At 33.6% G+C, this 24,389-nt stretch overlaps 3 protein-coding genes across 3 annotated transcripts; 1 reads left to right on the top strand and 2 right to left on the bottom strand.

The window, feature by feature from the left end:
- Positions 1-2,153: 2,153 nt before the first annotated feature.
- Positions 2,154-15,157, top strand: LOC110711372 (beta-glucosidase 24-like). The gene is made up of 14 exons (XM_021889743.1): positions 2,154-2,578; positions 2,763-2,867; positions 3,192-3,253; positions 3,365-3,393; positions 8,499-8,579; positions 8,707-8,794; positions 11,161-11,377; positions 11,475-11,592; positions 11,708-11,929; positions 12,008-12,134; positions 12,681-12,866; positions 13,003-13,688; positions 14,042-14,116; positions 14,243-15,157. Exons 1-12 carry the CDS (start codon positions 2,231-2,233, stop codon positions 13,235-13,237), a joined length of 1,818 nt encoding a protein of 605 aa, XP_021745435.1. The 5' UTR covers positions 2,154-2,230; the 3' UTR covers positions 13,238-13,688; positions 14,042-14,116; positions 14,243-15,157.
- On the bottom strand, positions 6,060-8,315 carry LOC110711386. The gene is made up of 2 exons (XM_021889759.1): positions 6,571-8,315; positions 6,060-6,198 (listed from the first exon to the last, which is right to left on the bottom strand). Exons 1-2 carry the CDS (start codon positions 7,607-7,609, stop codon positions 6,086-6,088), a joined length of 1,152 nt encoding a protein of 383 aa, XP_021745451.1. The 5' UTR covers positions 7,610-8,315; the 3' UTR covers positions 6,060-6,085.
- Positions 15,158-17,556: 2,399 nt separating the features above from the next.
- Positions 17,557-20,646, bottom strand: LOC110711379. Its single transcript, XM_021889752.1, has 4 exons — positions 20,190-20,646; positions 19,492-19,737; positions 19,242-19,382; positions 17,557-18,381 (listed from the first exon to the last, which is right to left on the bottom strand). Exons 1-4 carry the CDS (start codon positions 20,190-20,192, stop codon positions 18,034-18,036), a joined length of 738 nt encoding a protein of 245 aa, XP_021745444.1. The 5' UTR covers positions 20,193-20,646; the 3' UTR covers positions 17,557-18,033.
- Positions 20,647-24,389: the final 3,743 nt, after the last annotated feature.

The following is a 24,389-nucleotide window of genomic DNA, read 5'->3' as shown; positions in this document are numbered from 1 at the left end:
CTAACTTCCTCCGCTGATGCCGGGTATGCGGAGGAGTTCGATCACGAGGCGGTGGCATATTCTGTGCCCTCATTGCCTCCATGAGTATTGCCAGCGCTCTTGCCACCTCTTCCGAACTGGGCCCCGTCAAAGGGGTCCTCGGCCGAGTGTGGGAATGAGGCCGCGCAGCCGATGGTTGGCTTTGGGACACTGAATATGTCCTATGATCAGACTGACCCCTGCTAGACCGAGAGTGGTCCGGCCTATATTGAGAGTCATGCATTACGGGAGATAGGGAATCCTCCTTGTATGATCCTCCCCCCGAGCCGGCACCCTTGGGAGAGTTCCGGTCCGGCGAGGGCGATGGTGTAGGGGTTTTAGGCTTTTCGCCCGCTCCTTGACGGAGGCTTTTGCTCTTGCGGTTCTTAGCCATGGCTGCTAAGATAATTGCAAGATGATCTTGGTTAGGAATTTGGCTTAAAGATTTTTGAAAGTCTTCCCCACAGACGGCGCCAAATTGTTTCGGGTGAAAACAATGGGACCTTGCCGAAGGTCCGCTGAAATGGAGAAGACTGGATTCGGTCCAAGTTGTGTTGGGCCGAAGGTTTCCTGCACAGTAAACACACGTAAACTAGCCTCGGGGGTGTTTCCGAGGAAGGCCCCTCCGATGCTAAAGTCAGTACAATGTGTAAAAGGAAGACACTATGCAAGAGAGTTTGTAGCTTGAGGCTTTTGTGGAATATTTCTGAATGCAAAAATATGTGAGCCTATGAATTAGAATCTGATGGCTTTTATACCTCATCATACATGGTGAGGTTGGGCCTTAGCCCAATTGGCATGCTTTGTGGGCTGACCTTTGACTTTTGTGCAATTGGAGAGTTGAACCTTGACCTTGGGCTTTTAATTGGATCATTTAGTGCTTAGGCCCAATTTTGACTAAATTGGACCCAAACACTCCGTATAACAAAAGAAAAATTTTGCTTTCTTGGATTGGATTTTGCTAAATTGTTAGGCTTAAATGGAGCAATGTAGGCAAGGGAAGTTGGCAAAATAGACTCATAACTTTGGTAAGAGGATTGACTTTCAGGATTGGGCATGAGGTTACGTTCTATAGGTAACATTACCAATACAACGGCATCTTAAGACATGGTGATGAAGGTTGGATCAAGGCATAGAAGAGATGGTTTTGAACACCCATTCAAGTAGGCCTTCCGAGGTCATTAACTTGCTAGATCCAAAATTATTGTTCAAAAGTTAAATTTGAAGGCTATACACACATAATCAGACTAATTTTGAATGCTTCAAAACTCGCATAAAAAACTCATGAGATTTTAGAGGATGCAATTTAGGTTCATATAATGGTGTTTAAAATTGAACCACATTGAACCACTAATCAGTCATATAAAGTCCCTGCCTTAAGTCAACGAAGGGGGACATAAGATGTAAATGGTTAATTTTATGGTTTAAAGGCAAAGTGAACAATTTAAACTACCCAAGTGGACTTTAGAGATGTCATATTATTATATTAATATATACCGCCCTCCACTGATATTGTTTAAATTTTGTTGTAAAACGTTTCATCTTGGTAAATTTTTATGTATACTCAACATAACTAGCTAGTTTTACATGTATGTGCATTATATCTCTTCAGCTCCTCTATGCTGCAATTAAAAGACATGAAAGATGAAAAAAATCAATTTTTTAACCACATTATTATTGTTAGGCTGATTTCATTTTCAAACACAATTTGTATCGATATATTACTTTGTGTAACATTTGCCTTTCCTCTCGATTGACTCAATGCAGTTAATTTAGTTAGTATTGTACTGTTCAGTGCATATCAACAATATAATTTGATAAATCGAAGATTCCCATTTTATTCGTTCACAATCTAATCATATCTATTCCGATCCATGCACGAGTGCACGAGTATCACGAGGCATGATCAATATTAAATCAAAGTGAAGGAACTCAAGGAAGCGAACTTGACGGTCGATAATGATCCACCATATTATGGTGCATAACTTATTTAAAGGTATTATTGCTGTACGATCTGAGTCATTAATTGCATCGAATTTTATAATGAGATAGAATCGAATTTTATAATGACTAACCATTTATTTATTACAACACTACTATAAATAAGAGTTACAACAAGGAAAAGTTTTGTACCATAAAAAATAATCATCCTCTAATTCTTATCTAGTTAGAGTTGTATACAATATTGGCTTAATTAATTATATTGGCAATAATGGCACTTTCTTGTGGAATGGCAGTGCATCTAGAGAGTAAACAACTCTCTATGCACACCCATGATTTTCGAGAGGTTACAAAGAGCTCAATCTTCCTAAGAAAGAAGCCCTCTTTTTTCCATATTGCTGTTAAGAATGTAAGGGTATCATCAACCGCCTCGTTAACCACACCATCTGCTGATGATATGGTGGAGATACCACCACAACCACCATCTGTGGACGGTAGCACTATGTCGGTGGTGTTGGCTCCCGGCTTGGAGCCTGCCACCATCTCTATACCAACTCATGTTAAAAGATCTGATTTTCCTCCTGGTTTCATTTTTGGAGCCTCTTCTTCTGCCTTTCAGGTTTCTCTATGAGTTGTTACTATATACTACGTTCAGTATATATAATACTTAGGACTTGTTTAATTTACTTTATTTTTGCTTATCTAACTCTGAGTACATATGATAGTAAATTTACGGAGTATTAATTTTAATAAATTAATAAAAAGTTATGAAAATGTATGTTAACAAATTGTGAAAATTACAGACGGAAGGAAATGGAAAAGAAGGTGGGAGAGCACCAAGCACCTGGGATTCCATGATTTCAAGTGGCGGGAATCAAATGGCTATTGATTCATACAGCCTCTATAAGGTACACAAATTTACTGCTTGATCTCGTGTGATATGATCGGTCTAAATAAATATGTTTAGAACTTCTTAAATAAAAACTTAAAATTTACTACTTCAAGATTGGATAATTGGATTATTGGTGATTAAATTATCTAGTATTAGTGGTGCTACGAGTCTACAACATGGTAATAAATTCCAAGTCTGCCATTAGAGAAGCTCGTATAGAGAGAGAAAGAAGAGAGGATTTTATTCAGAGAGTGTTTACAGCTGCTAATAATGAAAGCAACTAACTAACTAATTATTACAGTAGTTAGGTAGGCTATTTATATCCTCCAATTAATAACAGAATTTGTACAGCTGGAATTATGTTATGCCCCTGAGTTGTTGCATTGGGCTGGGCCTTCTACAGTATTCTCAACAACCCCCCCCCCCCCCCCCCGCAAGCTGGACTGGGGATTGAACAGGCCAAGCTTGGACAGAAGATCAACAAATTAAGCTGAGGGAATGATCTTGGTGAAGACATCTGCAAGTTGAGATGCTGTTGGCAAGTAAGTCAGTTGAATGAGGCCTTCAAGAACTTTCTCTCGAGTGAAATGGCAGTCTATCTCTATGTGTTTGGTACGCTCATGAAACACAGGATTTTTTGCAATGTGAATTGCAGACTGGTTATCACAATGAAGGGTGACAGGCAACAGATTAAACACACCTAGTTCACCTAGCAACCTGACAGACCAAACTACTTCTCCTGCAACACTGGCCATTGCCCTGTATTCAGACTCTGAAGATGACTTGGATACAGTAGGCTGCTTTTTTGATTTCCAACTTATAGGAGATGACCTTAGCTGTAAGACATAGCTAGTAACACTTCTTCTTGAATTAGGACAAGATCCCCAATCAGCATCACTAAAAGCTTGAAGAGTAAGAGCAAAAGAACCTTTTAGCAAAATCCCTTGTCCTGCTGTGTGAGATACATACCTAAGAGTGTGCTGCAATGCTTCCAAGTGAGAAGTTCTAGGCATTTGCATAAATTGACTGAGCGCTTGAACAAGGGTGTGACTGCTATATAAAGCTGGATCAGTAAGCAAAGAGCCATCTTCTGCTGTCAGCTTCAGGTTCTGTGGCAAGGGTGTGACTGCTCCTTTTTAAAGAGAAAAATTACATTCTTCCAGTAACTCATGAGTGAATTTCTTCTGTGTAAGAACCACCCCTTCTGGCAAGTAAGTGACCTCAATACCAAGAAAGAAACTTAACCTCCCAAGGTCATTAATACTGAAGGTTTTATCCAGATGAGATTTTAACTCAGTGATTGTCTCAGCATCATCACCAGTCAGTATTATGTCATCAACATAAATGGCAGCAACAGTTATCTTCCCATCTTTCTTCTTAATGAACAAGGAAGAATCACTATAACTCTGAGTAAACCCTTGTTGCTTTAGTTCTGAAAGAAGCCTAGCAAACCACTGTCTGGAGGCTTGTTTTAACCCATATAGAGATTTTCTGAGCTTGCAGACTTTACCAGACTGACCATGAACTCCCTCAGGTAGAGCCATGTAAATTTCCTCATTAAGATCACCATGGAGGAAAGCATTATTTACATTTAATTGATGTAAATCCCACCCTTTATTCACTGCCACAGCAATAACACATCTAATAGTAGACATCTTTACTACAGGGGAAAATGTCTCTTCATAATCAACACCATACTTCTGAGTGTATCCTTTTGCCACTAGCCTTTCCTTATACCTTTCTATTGTGCCATCTGCCTTTAGCTTAATCTTAAACACCCACTTACAGCCAATTGCCTTTTTTCCAAGGGGTAAGTCAACTATATCCCTTGTTTTGTTTTTGTCTAGGGCATCAATTTCTTTTTTCATTGCAGATACCCATTCTGGGTGTTTAGAAGCTGTTTTGTAGGTTTTTGGTTCAGTAAGGGAAGAAGATTGGGATATTAAGGCTGTATGGGAAGATGGAATGTCAGAAAATATGACTAGATCGCACCAGTGAGAACTGGTCTTAGCTGGGAGCTTGCAAACATAGTCTTTCATCCACTTAGGTGGTTCTCTAGGTCTTGTAGATTGTCTGATATCTTGTATTGGCTCAGATGATACTGAATCTAAGATATCTGTGACTTGAGATGGTTCAATGATAGGATATGGAAGAGAAGATGAAGTAGTAGTGTTTGAGTTAGAGATGGAAATGGAGGGTGATGAACTGGTAGAGGGAGAATGATAATCAATAGGGATAGGAGTAGGAGTTTGATCTGACTGCGTAACAGACACAAAAATGGGAACAGGATACCCCTCAGTATAGTCCATAAATGGATCATTGAAAATGTGGTCATTGTTAACATTTGGAAGAAAAAACTGAAAAGGTTTGTTTTGAGAATGCAGGACATGAAATGGAAAATGTTGCTCATAAAAATGAACATCTAGCTCTACTTACTGTAATGAGATTGCTATTGAGGTGTAATACTCTATAGCCTTTTGGGTAGGATAATAGCCAATGAAGACACAAGGGTCAGCCCTGGGATCAAATTTGGTTGTCCCTACCTTAGATGTTGACACAAAACACATGCACCCAAAAGCCCTAAGATGTGAAACATCATAATCTACCCCAAAAATTTTCTTACAAGGAGTTGAATGGTGTAAGAATGATAGAGGCATTCTATTGATGATGTGAGCTGCACTTAAAACACATTCCCCCCAATATTTGTAAGGAAGTTTGGACTGGAAAAATAAGGCTCTAGCAGTTTCAAGAAGGTGTTTATGTTTTCTTTCTACTACTCCATTTTGTTGTGGGGTATCACTACAGCTGGTTTGATGAAGAATACCCTTAGCAAAGTAAAATTCAGCAATTTTCCCTTCACACAATTCCTTTGCATTGTCTGACCTTATACATTTAACTTTAAAGCCATGTTGATTCTCAGCAAAAGCCACAAAGTCAATAAAAATTTGAACAGAATCATTCTTAAAATGCAATAAGTGTACCCAAGTATGTCTTGTAAATTCATCTACAACGGTGAGAAACATGGCACAATTATTGTGAGTTTTGTGTTTGTAGGGTCCCCAGATATCAACATGTATGAGCTCAAAAGGAAAAGAAGTTTTTATTGAACTTTAAACAAAAGATTTTCTACATTGTCTTGCTTGAGGACAAATTTGGCATATATCATCATTACAATTATTCACAGGCAGACTAGGAACAACAAGCTTTAAGTGCTTAAAAGGAAGATGTCCTAACCTAAGATGCCAATGCATCATTATTGGGAGTACAAGAAGATTCCTTATTATTATTACTTACTGTAGAGGCTAGATGAAAGCTATCTTCAAGATTCCTCTCAAAGGGGATATTATCTGCAAGATATAGGCCAGATTTCTGGTTACCAAGAAGAAGTTCCCTTGTCAAGGTAGGATCTTGTATAATACAAGAGGTAGCAGTAAACTTAACAGAACAGGAAAGGTCTTTGCAAAGCTTATGAATAGAGATAAGGTTAAACTGGAATTCAGGAACAAAAAGAACATCTTTCAAGACAATGTTTTGTTCTAAAGTAACTGTTCCTACATAGGATATAGAGACTTTTCTACCATCTGGTATAGTTATTGTATCATCTCCAGAATTCATAACTCTATATGTATCAAACATAGTTAAATCACTACAAATGTGATCTATTGCTCCACTATCAATCACCCATCCAGTAGTAAAAGCAGAAAAAAGGCAAAGTTTACCTGCAAAATATGCAGCTCTGGAAGTACTTGGGACATATTCTTCAGTTTTCTGTTCCTGAGTATTTTCAACCACTGTTCCTTCCTGAGAATTATCAAGATAGTTCATGAACTTGTTGTACTGATCCCTTGAAAAAGTTGTTGTAATATTATCATCTCCACTGTCATCAAAACCAAAATAACTCTCACCCTGAGCCATATTAGCAAACCTCTTCTGACCATGATTACCCTTCTGCTCATTTGGATACCCATGGAGCTTAAAACATCTGTCAATCAAATGTCCTGTCATCTTACAGTGATCACAGAACAAAACAGACATGTTTCCTTTGTAACTGTTTCTCACATTTTTTCCTTGAAAACCACCTCTATTTCTGTTGTTGTTGTAGGATTGATAGCCAGGTCTGTTGTTGTTAAAACCTTTATTATCATAGAATTTCCTTCTGTCTGCAGCAAAAGCAAAACCATCTGTGGAAGTAGTGTTGTGATCACTGATTTGTTTGTGCTTCTGTTCTTGTAATAGCATCCTGTAAGCCAAAGTAAGAGTAGGAAGTGGTTGCATCATCAAAATATTACTTCTAACTTGCTTATATTCATCTTTTAACTTCATCAGAAACTGCAGCAGTCTTGAATCTTGTTGAATCTTTAAGAATTTTCCTGTCAGATTACACACACACCCACTGCAAGTGCATACTGGAATAGGGTTCACATCATCTAGTTGATCCCATAAGACCTTGATCTTGGCAAAGAATTCATCAATTTCTTCAGTTTCTTGATGTACAGCTGAAATTTCCTCTTGAATTCCATATAACTCTGTTGAGGACACCTGACCATACCTCTCCTCTAGATCCTGCCATATTTCTCTAGTAGATTTGTAGAAGAACACACTCTTCTTGGTAACTGGTCCAAGCACCCCCAATATCCAACCAATCACAAGATCATTGCATCTTACCCATGCTCTATAAGCTGTGTCTGTACTTAATGGGACTGACAAGCTACCATCTACAAAGCTAAGCTTGTTCTTAGTAGACAATCCAATTACCATCGACCTCTTCCAAGAAGCATAATTCTCACCATCAAAAACCTCAGAAATGAACTTATGAACATTATTATCTGATGGGTGTATGTAATAGATCGAGCTAGGATCCTTGGTCAACTCTAAAATTCTATTCTGACTATCAGAAAATTGTTCTCCAGCCGTTTCAACTTAATCAATCAGAAATCTAACAAACTCCAACCAAGGAAATCAATCAACCAATTATTCTAGGGTACGAATTTTCGAAAAGAAAAACCCTATTGCTAATCAAATAAGCCGAATTATCGAACAAATAATCCTTCAATCAATCGTATTTCTTCAATTTCAATGAACTTGTAAACACAAGAATCAACTAATTTCAACTATAGTTCTTCAAATTCTCAACAACAGCAACCCAGAAGATATAAGACCAAACAATCCAATCAAATAAAAAAACCAAGAAAAACAAACAACTCAAAAAGGGTTGAAGAACATCCTTAATCAACTGGAACAAAGCGGAAGACAAGAAAAGCAATCCTAGGATCGAAATCGCTGCTCTGATACCATTTCAAAATTCCAAGTCTGCCATTAGAGAAGCTTGTATAGAGAGAGAAAGAAGAGAGGATTTTATTGAGAGAGAAAGTGTTTACATCTGCTAATAATGAAAGCAACTAACTAACTAATTATTACAGTAGTTAGGTAGGCTATTTATAACCTCCAATTAATAACAGAATTTGTACAGCTAGAATTCTGTTATGCCCCTGAGTTGTTGCATTGGGCTGGGCCTTCTACAGTATTCTCAACATATGTATTTGTTAAAATAAATCTAGCTATTTCTTGAAGACATTTGAAAAAAAAAAAAAGAAAAAAAAGAATGAATACGAAGTATAATTTGTTTCTCTTTCATGTGTACACGCAGATCCTGGTGTCGACAATAGTTACGTGAATCAACAAGGCATTGAATTTTACAATAACTTGATCGATGAACTTATTGAAAACGGTAATTTACTGATTCATTCTTGCTTCATGGTAATCATAATCTATCAAACTAACTTCAATTTAATTTGAATGAATATTTTGAGTTATACCTTAACAAAATTTCTCGATCTACTTGCATTATCTACAAGGAATCACCCCTTTTGTGACGATGTTCCACTTTGACCTTCCCCAGAGTGTACAAAACAAGTATAGCGGTTTTTTGAGTCAAGATATCATGTAAGTTTTTTTTTCCTTTTCGTTTTCTTTAATTTCATCCTTTATATCTTGCAACTTACATTGTCTTGTTGATATCCATACATTTCCTTGTTTAAAAATATTTGACCCAAGTATAAAATTTGACGAGTATTTGACTTATTTTTGTTGACCTTAGTCAACCTATTAATAAATATTATTCTCATAATATCACATTACAATATGCATTTATATCTCAATAACCGCAAGTACTCCTTGTTTTTTAACAACATAAATGGTCAATTCACTACAAAAAAATGTCCATATAGAAACGGAATTCTAGCGACGGAATTTTATTCGTTTCTAAATTAGAGACGGAATCAAAAAATCCGTCTCTAAATTAATTTAGCGACGGAATTTAAAAATCCGTTTCTAATTTAGAAACGGAATTAAAAATTCCGTCGCTAAATTAGCAACGGAATTGAAAATCCGTCTCTAAATTAGAAACGGATTTTTTTCCGTTGCTAAATTAGCAACGGATTTTTTTTCCGTTGATGAATCTAGCAACGGATTTTTTTTCAGTTGCTAAGTTAGAGACAGAATTTTTTTTTTCCGTTGCTAATATGAGCAACGGATTTTTTTATTCCGTCTCTAGATAATTTTTTAAACTAATTATTTAAAATATTACATTAGAGACGAATTATGTAAGTTAAATTCATCTCTAAACTAGAAACGGATTTTCAAATCCGTCTCTAATTTAGAAACGGATTTTCTAATTCCGTTTCTAAACTAGAGATGGATTTTAAATTCCGTCTCTAATATTTCTTTCATTTATTATCAATTATGTGCGTAAAAGTAAACAAATAATATTTGGTATAGTTGGTAAGAGTATCAATATTTGACATTGAGGTCACGGGTTCGACTCCTACTAACAGTAATATTGCGATTGGAGATTCAAGGAGCGTTACATGGAAAGCCGAGTCGGGTTGACCCGAGTGAGGTCGACCCAAATAGCAGCTTTTTTTTTCGATTCAAAACATTTTTTCCGTTGCTGAATCTAGCAACAGATTTTTTTTTTCCGTTGCTGAATCTAGGAACGGATTTATTTTTTCCGTTGCTAAATCTAGCGACGGCGGATTTATTTTTTCCGTCGCTGGATTTAAGTCCAGCGACGGATTTTTTTTCCGTCTCTAAATTCATTTAGCGACAAGGTTTTTACCAACGGAGTGATTCCGTTGATAAATCTGTAGCTAGCTATGTCCAGCGACGGATTTTTAGCAATTAGCAACAGATTTCACCTGTTGCTAAAAGGCCAAATTTTTGTAGTGATTGACCATATTGGTATTAAAGTTAACACCCTTATGACAAATTGGTATAAAAGTTATTGCCGGCGACATATTGGTATAAAAATTAACATGTGGCGACATATTGGTATATAAGTCAACAAATTGCGACATTTACCCCTATTTTCTCGTCGGAGGATATGCGTATGATACACGCGCTTAATTTTAGTGCTAATAACTTTTATTTGACATTTTGTTTTTTGTACTTTTCTCTACTTTTCATATTAATTTTAAAAACTTATGAAGAAAAAATCCAAAAAAAAAAAAAAAATTAAAAGCCCAAAAGTGATGAGAAAGAAGCTAGGGGAAAACGAGTAGGAAAGCTTGAGCAAAGGGATATAAGCTTGAATGTATTGAGGGCGTTGGTCATTGAAGCATCACAAGGGTAGATTCTTCTTTTTTTTTTTTTTTAAAAAAAAAAACACTCATATATATATATATATATATATATTCTTATTATATTGTTGATTTACAAAGTTGTGGGTATAACTAAACAAATGAAGTAATAATGAAAGTTAGCGTCTACTAGTAATTGGTTTTGAAATTAAATAACTAATATTGAGATTTTGTTTATTGTTTATTAGTTCTTTGGGGTTTTATCATTTGATTGATTTATCAAAGTTATTGTATTGGAAGGGAAGAGGGAAAAATTATTATTTGGTGCTGAATAAGTATATTATGATAATAAATAAGATTGCAAAAGTAATTAAAACAAATTTTTGAAGTATACAACACGCTCTTTCAACTGAAGAAAAAATAGGGCGGGGTAAATGTCACAATTTGTTAATTTATATACCAATATGTCGCCACATGTTAATTTTTATACCAATATGTTGCCGGCAATAACTTATATACCAATATGTCATAAGGGTGTTAACTTATATACAAATATGGTCAATTGGCCCAACATAAATCAATGAAGGTAGAATCGTACTTGAGGGTATATATATAACTATATAATATATACTACGAATTGAAGTAAGGAGTGTTGTATGTGAGGTTTGAGTTGTAGCTTCTTCACAAGTGAATCGTTGAGGATATATGATATCGTTTATTGGTTGAATGTAGAGAGGACTTCAAAGATTACGCGGATGTATGCTTCCAGAACTTTGGTGATCAAGTTAAAAATTGGATAACTATAAATGAACCCTATAATTTTGGTTCATTCGGATACAAAACAGGGTTGCCAGCAGACAATAAAATTGATCCAAGTCCATTTGTTGCTACCCACAACATCATCCTATCTCATGCTACTGCTGTCCAACATTACCGAGAGAATTATCAGGTGATCAATCACATTTTTTAATTAATCACATCTTTACATCACAACAAATAATTAATGTAACCTATGTTAACTATAAAATACTTCATACCTATCTTAGGAAGCTCAAGGCGGAAAGATTGGTATTTCATTATCATCGCTATGGTTTGAACCTTATGATAAGAAAAACGGACTCCATATAAAGGCTCAAAAGGCATCCTTAGACATGATGTTGGGTTGATAAGTGGAAAATACAAATAGTACTGCTTCATATATCATGTAACCCCGATCTCCATCCTTTATTATTGCAACGTGTGAAATTTACTACATATTTTCATTTGTTTCTAATTTGTAGGTACATGGATCCGCTAGTCAATGGTGAATACCCCGAAATCATGCAAGAACTTGTAATCGGGGGGCTTCCCAAGTTTCCCCCTGAGGAAAAGGCAATGGTACAAGGCTCATATGATTTCATAGGTCTCAATTACTATACTTCAAGATATGTCACACCTTCTCACATATCAACTATTGACACCACTTACGGACAATGTCGTATGGAGTTCATAGAGCAAGGAGGTGAGATTCTTTCTATTTCAATACCAACTTATATTTGTTTAATGTTTTGCCATCATTTTCACTCGTTCAATTCTCCAGTGCAAAATAAGGAAGGAGATTATATTGGAAGTCCAGCTCCACAAAGTTCCGATATCTATGTGGTTCCTACAGGATTGAGAGACTTGTTACTTTACGTTAAGCACACATACAACAACCCTGAAGTATAAAATGGTGAGTTATTAATTACTACTTTGTTCAAAAAAAAAAATTACTACTTTGTATTATGTAAGAATATGAAGAAAAAAAAAATGATACTCTTTGTGAATTAAATTGATAAATGATAATAAGTCTCATTTATGGACATAACATATGATTTGGAATTGAAGTCAATCAACTAATAATCCTTCACAAAATTCTTATTTTTCATGTGTAAATTTTGGACAATTTCTCGTGTCAAATTGTGTTTGTTATTGGTATTATTTAAAAATTCGATCTACATATTTTGTCCATTTTTAAGCTTAGAGTTCTATATATAACTTATTAATTTTCCTTATCATAAGTACTAATTGCAACTTTAAAATCTTTTTTTTTTTTTTTTTTTTGGTGAGAACAACTTTAAAATTTTAAGACTACTATACACCATATTATATACATACTAACATACATTTACGTACATTTTACATTAATTTAGTAATCAATTATCTTTTATTTGTTACCACTGATACATTGATACGTTATTGACATATATATTCGTGATCTAATTAATAAGTTGTGTATGTAATTCAGGTGTTCCTGCAATGCCCACAATCACAGGATCCATTAAGGATTTAGCAAAAAATGTAATAGACAACGACGAATCCAAAGCTAAATCACTAGATGAAATCAAAGATGCACTGCTAGATGAGTATCGAATCAAAGATATTAGCAACTATCTTTTCAATCTTCGTGAAACTTTAGCGTATGCACTCATATATATATATATATATATATATATATATATATATATATATATATTGTCCTCTCTTCTTTAATTTCACTTTTCCAACGTACATTACTGAAAACACATAATTGGATTGACGTGAATTTGAATGCAGGGATATAAGAAATAAGGATGGGAAGTCAGAGGCTACAAATGTGAAGGGATACTTTGTATGGTCATTGGCAGATAATATGGAAATTGATGCTGGAGGATATCAAACTCGCTATGGCCTAAACTATGTCGACTATCTTGATAGGCATAGACGTTATCGTAAGGCGTCTTCCATGTGGTTTACTCATTTCATGACTTCTTCAGAGAGTAGTCAAGGACGAACACCTAGTGTTAATTAATTTTATCGATCTCTTAAGTGCATGATATATGCATACATTCGGATAAAAGATTCTGTTTTTTTTTTAAATGTTTGCAAGGAAATATGTTCTGATTTTTAGTGTTTGTGAGACTTTGGCTATATTCGAGCCATTTTATTAGAGATACAAGACATATCAAGGTCATAATAATACTCCACTGAGAGTTCATCATGAACAAAATTTGATAGTTTGTAAAGTCAATGAATCGAGCAATAAAGTATTTGCATCCAATATCAAACATCGACAACGCTTCAGTGGATTACCAGCACAAGTTTGATCAATCTGACAAGCTGTTGTGCTAAACAAACGCGGTAGAGGGACAGAAGCAAGTCTTAGCTAGCCCTTCTCCTGATTTTATCCTAGCGAGCATAGGATCCCAATGGCGCTGAAACACACATGAGCTATTCATTATGACCAGGCAAAAGAAAACAAGGTAAACTTTGAGAGCAAATTCTTGTCAAAACTAAGATCATACACTACTGACAGAATTTTTTTATCTTCAAAAGCTAGATTATAGACAACTTTTTTCCAAAAACTAGATCATAAATAGTACTCCATAGCATTTTATATTTTTATGCAATCCATTGTTTGATCAAACATGATACAGTTCTGCATATGATCCAAACAAGCCCTCCATACTCTTGTTAAAAAGTTTTTTAAAGGTGCAGTGGATTTGACAAACCATAGCTTGGATATAAGAACCATTCAAACAATCAGAAAGTAGATATGCCAAACACCTATAATTTGGGATATATATGTGTCTAATAATTAAGTCGGACATTGCAGGCCATGAAATTGACCAAATCGAACAAGGTGGAGAAAAGCAGCACATTTGGTCCTACTTGATGTATTTGGATTAAGGTCTGAAAAGTCTCTACTTGTTTGACTAAACTCAGACCTTATTTTTATTAAGAAAATACACTATTAGTTGGGATCATGTTAGATTCGTCTCAATATGTACTTTTTAAATGTGTAATTTTTCGACAGGAATAAGCAACATGTTTTTGAAATAAGTTGAAGAGAACAGGTACTTTGTCTACAAAATCTGAACTTAGGCGACGACAATTTACTCGATAGTGCCACATGCCCACGCTGTGGGATTGAAGATGAAAGTCCCTGGCATGCTATCTTTGATTGCAGCAGAGTGAAACCAATGTGGGATGATGTGCAGTGCTCGATTATGATGAGGGATGGTGGGAGCAAGTCTATGTGTGATCTGGTGGCTGACTGGTGTAATATTGACACAAAAATTCTTCGAAAGGGTGCTATTTTGGCTTGGTGTGTGTGGCATGAGAGGAATCAATTGGTGTTTAAGAGAAAAGAAGTTCCAAACTCGGTGATCATTGATAGAGTAGAGAGATTAGATGAGGAACAGGGCAAATATGTGAAATGTATCTACTCGAAACCTGGGCTTACGAAAGCTCCACGGCAGCAGAAAGTGTGGGCAGCACCTCCTCCAGGCTACGTTAAAATTAACTCTGAATACAGAAGGTGTGGTGGGTCTTGGTGTTGTTGCACGCAATGAGGATGGTGATGTTATCTTCGCTGCTGTGAGACGCTCCAGAGCATGGTGGCAGCCCATGATTGCAGAAGCTAAGAGCATTGTTATGGCTCTCAGACTAGGAAGATCAATGGTCTACTGTACCGAGCTGGATGCCATTCTTGAAGACATTCTAGCACTTAGCTGTAGCTTTAATTCCATTTCTTTTGTTCATGTAAAGCGTGATGGCAACATGGTTGCACATCATTTAGCTAGATCCTTCCCTTTCGGAGATGAGCAAATCTGGGTTAGTCATAGCCCCCACCCCCCCGGATATTGCGCCCTATGTATTGATGGATAAGCTTGCTTTGAATAATTAATTTAATTGCCCGATTTGCTTCAAAAAAAAAAAAAAAAAAAAAGTTGAAGAGAACAATAAATTCACACTTGAAGAACAAAGCATTTGGCTTTCATGACTGTGAGGCTGAAGAAAGGGTTGAGATTTCTGTGAGGAACATTGCTGATGTGCATCTTTCTGCCATCAGATCTTAGTAAGTAATCTGACAGAGCTATTAGTATATATATAGTAAGCCCCTAAATACTCCTATATGCTTGTTCATCCCATTCTTAAGGTTCACTTCCTCATAATGATCCCTTGCATATCACTTGTATTCTGTGGATCATAGGATTGTGATTTGTGAACACTGCATGGATCAGTCTGTGGAGAGTCCCCCTCCATGCTTTCGGAACTAACTTTTAAAACTCTATTCAAGTCGTCTATAAGTCTTTTCATATTACTAGCATCATTATGCACAAGTTGACAATCTATATCTTACTGCCTTTAAATGGCTATGGCTTCTATTGATCCTGTGGAAGTGGTAGAAATCAAATGTAATGTTCCCCTGTGATTCTATTTTTGAAAAAAACCGAAATGATGCATTCTTTGTTAATGTTATGACATAGGTGGGTTTAGCTCAAATACTACCAGAGTGTATGGGAAATTGGTATGACAGTTTTTACTCATCCATCTCACGATGCAATGTGCTCTAACAGTCTTAACACTCTTTGCCGAGCTTATAGTCTTCTCTCAAGCCTAAAAAATTATATTTGTGTTCACCAATAATCTCCACTTGTATTTTGGCCAATTGAACAAAAAAACAAAATTTTGACGACAATTTAGTAAAAAAAAAAAAACTATAAATTTAGACGGTATATAGACTAAAAAATCTTTTTTTTTTTTTTTCTGACTATCTCTTTAAAATGCTAATTTAATTCATTTTTGTATTTTTAAAATTTATTGTTTCTATTTAAATTGTGAATTAATATGCAATCACCTTTTTATTTTGCTAAATTCCGATACCAACAGTCTAACTCAAGGAATTTCATGAAATTTAACAATATATACTCCCTCCGTGTTTTAATAAGTGTTACACTTATACCAAATGCGATCGTGTTTTAATAAGTGTTATGCTTCTTTTTCTGGTAAAGATTACATTTTAATAGTATTATACATGTCTTTTTTCGTGGTGTTTATCCAAACTCAATACTACTGTTTCATTATTTCATTCATTACTTATCAATAAAATATTACTTTTACAATTTTTTTAAATACTTCAAATACCCCATTTATCTCTTATTTTATTCAAATCAATTAAGTTTCCTAAACTTATATACTTATCAAAGTGTAACACTTATAACACTTATAAAAATACAAATAGAGTATATTTTTTAAATTATGTGTCAATCAAAGTTAACCCTTATTAAAACACAAAGAGTAATTTAATGCATATCAATTGGAAAACAATCGAGGAAGTATAAGTGGTCAACAATTCCACCTCATCAAACGGAGTACAAACAAAGTGTTAGTCCGTAACGGTCAAAGTCAAAGGGAGGCTCTTCCTTCTAAGATAGCAAGTACTATATGTAGGGGGCCACAGTATCAGGAGTCTGACAAAGACTATGGATTTTATTAATCTAAATTACCAACTTTACTCTTCTCTTAACAACAGCATCTTTACTTTCGTTTCTATTAACCCAAGAATTTTATTAATAATACTGTACTTATTATTGAATTGGCAGTCGTACTATACTATGTATCTTGTTGTCTATGTCATGTGGTATACAAATAATACAGACATATTTAATACAATATAAAATACATCATGTAACCAGAACAGTTATACATATATTTAGATTTTAGACCGTTCCTTCTAAATACTTCAATAATCAATATTATGGATTTATGGGGAAAATTAAATCAATCATGCCATCATTAGAAGATCAAATATATTAAACAATATCTCCATTTTTAAAACTTTGACCTATTTATTACATAGAGTATAAGCTATTGTTTTAGGAGAGTTTGAAAAAAAGATAATATAATGTTTTATATGTTATGGTTAAAGACCTTAAAGTGTATATATGGTGGGATAAGAAAGGTATATAATGCGATAATATAAGGTTTTAAGAGATAAAATAAAATAGTGAGTCAAACTTCTTAAATCATACCAAAATGGAAATAAAGTCAAACTTTCATGAATTAATGGAGAATAAAAATTTCAATTATTAGCAAAATTAGCAAATGTAAATCTAATGGATATTGAGAGCATATATTGCTTGGAATGGTAGCTAAACATATTATATGTGCCTCAATTATACATGCACGTATATAATGCATGTGAAATGCATGAATTACTAGTAAAAAGTAGCAATAAACATTAAATGCACATATATATATATATGTATGTGAATTTATTGAATGCTCTTACACAATTATGTCTTCAGATGAAAGAAGTGTCACTTTCATAGAGATAGAATCATGAAGAACAGCATGAAGGGCTTCCAATGCATGAACCGAATTAATAATTTTGATAGTAGTAAACTTATTATTGTATGATACATTATATTATATGGTGAAAAAAAAAGGCCGGTCCATACCATAGAAAAATATACAAAAACCATTTACTTGGAATTGGGAACCACGTGATGCCATTAAGACAAAACGCCCGACCGAGTGATTAATTAACTTAGAACGAGGTAGAAGTTTAAGATTGAAATATTAAGAGGGGAGGGGGTTTAATTTGTCACTAATTAAATCAAATTTGAACTTGTTTAGTCCAAAATATAATAATTTATCTCAATAAATAAGCTTAATAAATCTAAAAAAGAAAAGGGGTAGGGGATGAAGAAATCAAATTAAACTAAATAATACTCCTATAAATAAATTTAAAATGAAGAGATTATTTGAGGATTTTTTTTATTTTTTTCCCTTGATTTAAGTTATACTATTATTTGAATTTTAACATAAAGGAGACCTATGAGGAATCCCTTTTCTTCTACTCATGCTTGTGGCCATGTCTTCGTCGGAAACTTTATTAATTGATCTTCCACACACGTACAATCCACTTCTCTTCTTCCGAACGATCTCGGTCTCCGTGCATGCCACGCTCATGTTCTCGGAGTCCGATGAGCCGCAGTAAGAGCTCATTGGCTCGTCGCAATCCACGATGGTGGAGTTAGGAGTTTCATTGGTCATTTCATCATCTCCCATGTCTTGAGGGTATAAGAAGTCCGGGCTCAATTGCAACACTTTGCATACCCTTAAGTAGGGTGAGAGGTCTCTATTATGCGTCAACACAAAGTCCACCTAATAACACAAATAATTCACACATTAATTACGTCCAAAGTTTTTTGTTCAGTATAGCTAGTCCTACAAATTATAATATACTCTGATCATATATCTTAACCTATAACCCTTTTTCATAAAATTAAGCATTAACTTTGTCACAAAATAAGAGCTTGAATTCAATATTAATACTCTTATAAAGCTGAAGTTTTATCATAAGATTCTCAGACATTCAAGGTGCCCCATGCGCACTTACACCCATACTCATTTTTTCAGTGTGCAGTATATCGGGGTGTATAGCGTTATAATGAGCTCTTTTGAGCACAGTTTTTATGTTAGAATTGACTTTGTCTGATATTCTGTACAGTACTTATGATCAAATATTCAAGCTAATTATAGAATTGTTCGTTTTTCTTTTTGACAAAGCTATAGAATTATTCTTTTGCAACTTAAAATTTGCTAATTTGTTGAGCTTGTCATGTTCTACACATAATTCAACCACAAAAAGCACAATAAAATCAGTTTAAGGGAAGGAGCTAAATAATAATATTGACATTATAGAATGAAAAATTAGTGCAAATTTCAAAAATTGTATTTATATGAAGTTGAATTTTTCGGTTGAATTGATTAAATGTCAACTTATAGTAACAACTACGGAGTAACTAGTTAAATAAGCACCAAGGTTCAAGTTTCAAAAACTATATTGTAATCGATCTAAGCAAGAGATTAACTGTATGGTTAAAGAATTATAATTTATATGTGTGAAATTTGCATTGTATGACTACATACATACTAGTACTACATAGTAATATATATACAAATGAAAAATTAAAATTTAATCATCATACAAACAAATAAAGTGCATAATTTAATTTGTTTACCTTGCACCCTAAAGAGCAATGAATATATGGTTCTTGAAGACTTCTATCACATGAAGTGCAATAATTTCCAGCTCCTTTGAACTGCCTATTTTGAGGCCTTTTCTTGATAAAGATTACTTTCGCGCTATTGATAGTATAAGCCTAGTGAAATATATTATAAGCTTGTTAGTTCAATAATTTAAAAAAAAAATGAAGAGAATTATGGATTAAAAAAAAAAAAAAAAGTAAGAGAATTATGTTAGAAAGGAACCTGAACATTAGAACAGTCGATAACTTTCTCAAGATCTTCCAATCTAATGACATCGTGGTAGACATATCGACGAATTTGAATTAGACGATGAAAGCGATGCATGGTTAAGCAATGAGGGCAAAGACTAGTGCAACAATCTAAGCATAATACGTTCTTCTCATTCTTCTTTGCTGTCTCATGAGCTGGGCAATTCACAAAGAAGTTTTGGGTGTATAGTGCATCCAACCATGCTGGCTTTCCATAACCCTAAAACATTTTTAATGAATTTGTCAATTTACATAATTCACTTAATTATACATCATATGTAACAACTTTTTAGCTAATCGAATTTTAGATAATTTTAAACATGAACACATATTTAATTTCACCCAAAACATATTTAAAAAATTCAATATTGCTATGAATTATGAATTATAAGCTAACCAAAATTCAGAATTTCAATTATCTAAAACAGGAAGATAAAAAAAAAACATAAATCTACAATAAATTAGCAAACTTATGAACTTGGAGCAGCTAAGCAAAATTCAAGATAAGCATGAAAAAAAAAATCTTAATTATACATATTAATCTTTTAGTTAGGTAGCAGAATTAGTAGTGGGTGTTTGTTATTGTTGTATGTACTAGAAAGTTATCAAAAATTCAAAATTGTAATTCACAAAAATAAAAATAAAAAAAAAAAGGAGAGAAATTAAACCCACCATGATGATCACAAGCAAGAATTGAAACCAATATGAATTAGGAAATCCCCTCAAGCTTCAAATTTAAGAAATTGAGCTAAATTAAAAGTATAAAAAGTGGGATATTAAAAATATAAAATATAATATAGTAAGAAGAAGAGTAAAAATGGAAGAAATGAAGAATGAAGTGACAAATAAGGGGGGGAAAGAGGGGGTTTTTAGGGCATGAAGAAAGTGAGTATTTATGGAAAATCACAAGAGAGAAAATGGGGTTTAAAATTCCTAGGGAGGTGAGACAACATATTGTCAAGAAGAAAAAGTATGTAAATTGTAAATTAATTAATTATATGATTATATATTTATTTATATATTATGTAATTAAATAAAAATAAAAATAAAAATAATGAAAATGTAAGAGATATGAGGAGAACGTGCGAGCTGTTTCCGTGTCTCCCATTCACTACTCTACCTTTAAAAATAAGGCCCAAAATTATGTGCTTGCTCATCACCTTGGCAAAAGAGCTCATCTTTTTTATTTAAAACTTGATTAATTTGTTGTTTATAAGTAAATGAATATATTATAATGTATTTATATCTCTCTCTTCTTCTTGAAGTAGTAAAAATAAGTTTGTCCCCATTAATTAATTTAATTTCTATCTGTCTTATATTTTTGATTCCATCTTCTAAGCTGCAGTGACTACTTATAAATTACTAGTCATGAGTACTATGGGTTGTACTACTCGTAGTAGTATACTATACTAGTAGTGTTAGTAGTAGAGTAGTGTTTTTGGAAGTCGATCACTCTTTTTTATTTTTCTTGTTTGTTTGTCTTGGTCTTTGAGATTGATGAGTGGTAATTGGTAAAAGACGACACTATATTCAATTCAAGTAGTTGTGACTTGTGAACGTGAATTACTATATGAATAAGACACTTATTAGTACAAATCCTAGTGCTAATGCTTGCTAGCTATACATATTTTATTCTTATCACTTGCACCATACATTTTTACATTAGGAATTTCCCACATATATGAAAAGGGCTTTCTAATATTATTTTTGCATAACATTTTTATAAGAAAATTGACTAGCTAGTGCCTAGTGTTATCTATGATTAAAGCTTGTTTAATCTTGATGATAGAATGTTATTTGATCCAAATTATGACAAAGGTTGGTTGATGCAGTGCGAGTCATATTAGTTGGTGAGAAAGTTGATTCTCTCTTTAATAATTTTATTACTACGTACTTCCTTTGTCCCAATTTATTTAACTCATATTCCGTATTTAAATGTCCCTTAAAGATTGCTCTATTTCCTTATTTGGAAATATGTCCCCACCATCAACCCACTTACGCACACTCATAAAATAAAACTATAAAAGACAATGATACTCCCAATTCACTTGAAAACTTTGGTTCAATTCTTAATAAATTAAAGCACATTTTGCCTATGGAGCAAACAAATAGCTAGGGACATAGGGAGTAGTAATTTAATTTAGGAAAATGATAAACATAGCCCCTTGGGTTATGTATAAGAAGCTAAAAAAAAGGAAATATTGAAGATAAAATAACATTAATTACACCGATCTACGCGTGATTTTGTCCTGAATTCCCAACTTAATTTTATTTTATGAAGTATATTTAATGCTTATATATAATCCTAAGAGCTACATATATATCATCACCCTTTAGTTTATTTGGTTGAACTTGTACTTGATTTGTCAATTACTTTCATGTGGAAAAATTCAATGTTAGGGTTTTTTTTCTCTTCAGCTTAATCTTAGTTTAGTTTAGTTCAATTCTTGGCTTCCTTCTCTCATAAACAATTCATTTCAGCTCATTTTAGTTCAGTTCAGTTCAATTCAATTCAATTCAGTAAATTAAAACACGCCCTTAGTGTTATGTAATACTTTTTGGTTGATTCAACTTGCATGAGCCAAGATTAATATCAATTTGAATTCTATTATATTAGGTCTTCTATAGTAATTTTCATTTCCTTTCTTTTAATGCAAAAGATTTCGATTAATCAATTGATACATGATATATGTATGAGATTCGAATTTAGAACTTAAACACCAAAACACATATTCATGTGTATGGATAGTCCATAGTCCCCATTGTACGATTTTTATTATTAATCTTCTTCTAAACATATAGTCTTTTTTTTTCTTCCTTTTTCCATTCACTAGTCTAATTAATTGGAATCATTGTTCAAAATTGAATTTTACTAAACTTTATGAAATACATTTCTTCTAGTGATTAGTATGTACATCGTACTTTGATTAGATATCATTTTCTTAAATTTTAATCGAGAAAGTAGTATCTATTCAATTCTACCCTCCATACTAGACAAGGAATATACCTTTATAACTCAAATTTAGATATGTGAGCAAATAACAAACTAAGCTATAAAACAAGAAAAAAGGTTGTACTGCAAAAATGGGAACTTCAGCAATCAGAAATATTGAGAAAAATCCAAAATTAAAAAAAATGGTCTTCTTTGTAGCCTTGAATGTTTAACGGAGTAGTAGAACGAAGATATTTGGCACCGCCAATAGTACTGTTGATTGTTCAACGCAGTAAGATCTATTGGTCAATGTGAAACACAATATTGGCCACACATAAATTATTTTTTTTACCCCCACTTGTAACTTATCATAACACATTTAATTCTACTACTTTAGTCTTTAGTAATTAATTTTACTTATCCCCTTCTCTAGTATGTTGTGTATATATATACATGCTTATATAATTTACACCAGTCGCATACCATAGCATATGGTTGCGAATCATTTATTCCAATTACAACTTTACAAGTTGCCTAAATATACAGGAATTACAACCCAACTGATCGTTACACCTCGTTGGGTGAGGTTTCTTTTCTATTGCCTTGCTCTTTCCCTTTGTTTGTTTTTTAGTACTCGGTATGACATTGCTATATTCGGATTTGTTGTCTTGTTTGCGACTGTGAACTAAGGGTTTGTTCTCATTGACTAAATTCAGCTGAACTGAACTGAACTAAACTGAATTGAGCTGAAATGAACTGAACTGAATATTTTATAAGAGAAGGAAATTAGAAGCTGAGCTAAATTGAACTGAACTGAGATGAATTGAACTGAGCTGAACTGAACTGAATTTCAACGTAAGAGAACATACCCTAATACCACTGAGTTAAACTCAACAATGAATCTCGCCTACATCATTTACAATTGTTTTTTTTCAATTGATCTAACAATGAGAGTGATTCTTTAAAGTCAAACATTTTTCCCTTAACCAAGTCAAATCATTAATATAATTTAGACTAGATTTTAATGAATGCTTGCAATCTGCCAATAGTCATAAAGTTATAATTCTAGAAGTATTTGGCCGCATTGCCAAACATTTTTTTGGCATGTGCTATATTTTCGTAAAAGGCAAAAGCTAATGAGCGCCCTCGGGGCGTTAGATAAGAGAATTAAAGTACAAATATTAAAGTAAAATTAACATTAATTACACCGAACGACGCGTGATTTTGTCATGAATTCCTAACTTAATACCATTTCAACCAATATAATTTATCCTTATTTAACGCCCTGGGACGCTCGTTAGCAAGATCGTATTTAAAATTCGTAAGTTGTAAATAAGATTGTTTGAAGGCAAGTAAAAATAATTCAGTACATTGACCAATCTTTATAAAGTTGAGAACAATAACAATAGTCTCCAAACAATGACATATACGAGGAAATCCTGGTGTGATTCCTTGGGAAATCAAACATGACAACATTTAAACTAACCACTCCACTAATCTCTTTTCCTCATAATTATGCGCCTCTTTTTATGATATATTTTAAATTTTCAGACAATTCCAACTCATTTTACCACTAATTACTCAGCATTTTCAGTTTTATTAAACTTTTTGCGTCCAATTTTAAGGAATTCGTCTATCCCTTTCCTTAATTTTTCCTCTTATTATATTATTTGACTTTTTTCTTTAAAAAAAAATATCGATAATAGTATCACAGCATTTTTTCATAATACGGAGTAAAATTTGAAATTCAAGAGTCAGTTTATACTCTACATATACAATGTTTCACACTATGTATAAGTGAAAATCAAAAGACTTTGATGAATTATTATAAAATATTCTTCATTCTTATCACCCGAATTACACTTATTAAAAAACCTTGTCTAAATTTATTAGTTCTTATATGAAGTATGTATAAATTTGTCAAAACTTATTATTTGAAC

This window comes from Chenopodium quinoa, unplaced genomic scaffold (assembly GCF_001683475.1).
Source record: "Chenopodium quinoa cultivar QQ74 unplaced genomic scaffold, ASM168347v1, whole genome shotgun sequence".
NCBI lineage: Eukaryota > Viridiplantae > Streptophyta > Magnoliopsida > Caryophyllales > Amaranthaceae > Chenopodium > Chenopodium quinoa.
This window is presented reverse-complemented; position numbering and strand designations above follow the sequence as displayed.

What these genes read in the sequence shown, in the direction of transcription:
- LOC110711372 (XM_021889743.1), top strand. Translation starts at nt 2,231, where the DNA reads ATGGCACTTTCTTGTGGAATGGCAGTGCATCTAGAGAGTAAACAACTC. An exon ending in CCTCTTCTTCTGCCTTTCAG is followed by an intron (nt 2,579 to 2,762) that starts GTTTCTCTATGA and finishes TGAAAATTACAG; the next exon opens with ACGGAAGGAAATGGAAAAGA. An exon ending in ATTACCGAGAGAATTATCAG is followed by an intron (nt 11,378 to 11,474) that starts GTGATCAATCAC and finishes TACCTATCTTAG; the next exon opens with GAAGCTCAAGGCGGAAAGAT.
- LOC110711386 (XM_021889759.1), bottom strand. Translation starts at nt 7,609, where the DNA reads ATGGTAATTGGATTGTCTACTAAGAACAAGCTTAGCTTTGTAGATGGT. An exon ending in CAGAGCTGCATATTTTGCAG is followed by an intron (nt 6,199 to 6,570) that starts GTAAACTTTGCC and finishes TATATCTTGCAG; the next exon opens with ATAATATCCCCTTTGAGAGG.
- LOC110711379 (XM_021889752.1), bottom strand. An exon ending in TCGACTGTTCTAATGTTCAG is followed by an intron (nt 19,383 to 19,491) that starts GTTCCTTTCTAA and finishes ATATTTCACTAG; the next exon opens with GCTTATACTATCAATAGCGC. An exon ending in ATTGCTCTTTAGGGTGCAAG is followed by an intron (nt 18,382 to 19,241) that starts GTAAACAAATTA and finishes TTGTGTTATTAG; the next exon opens with GTGGACTTTGTGTTGACGCA.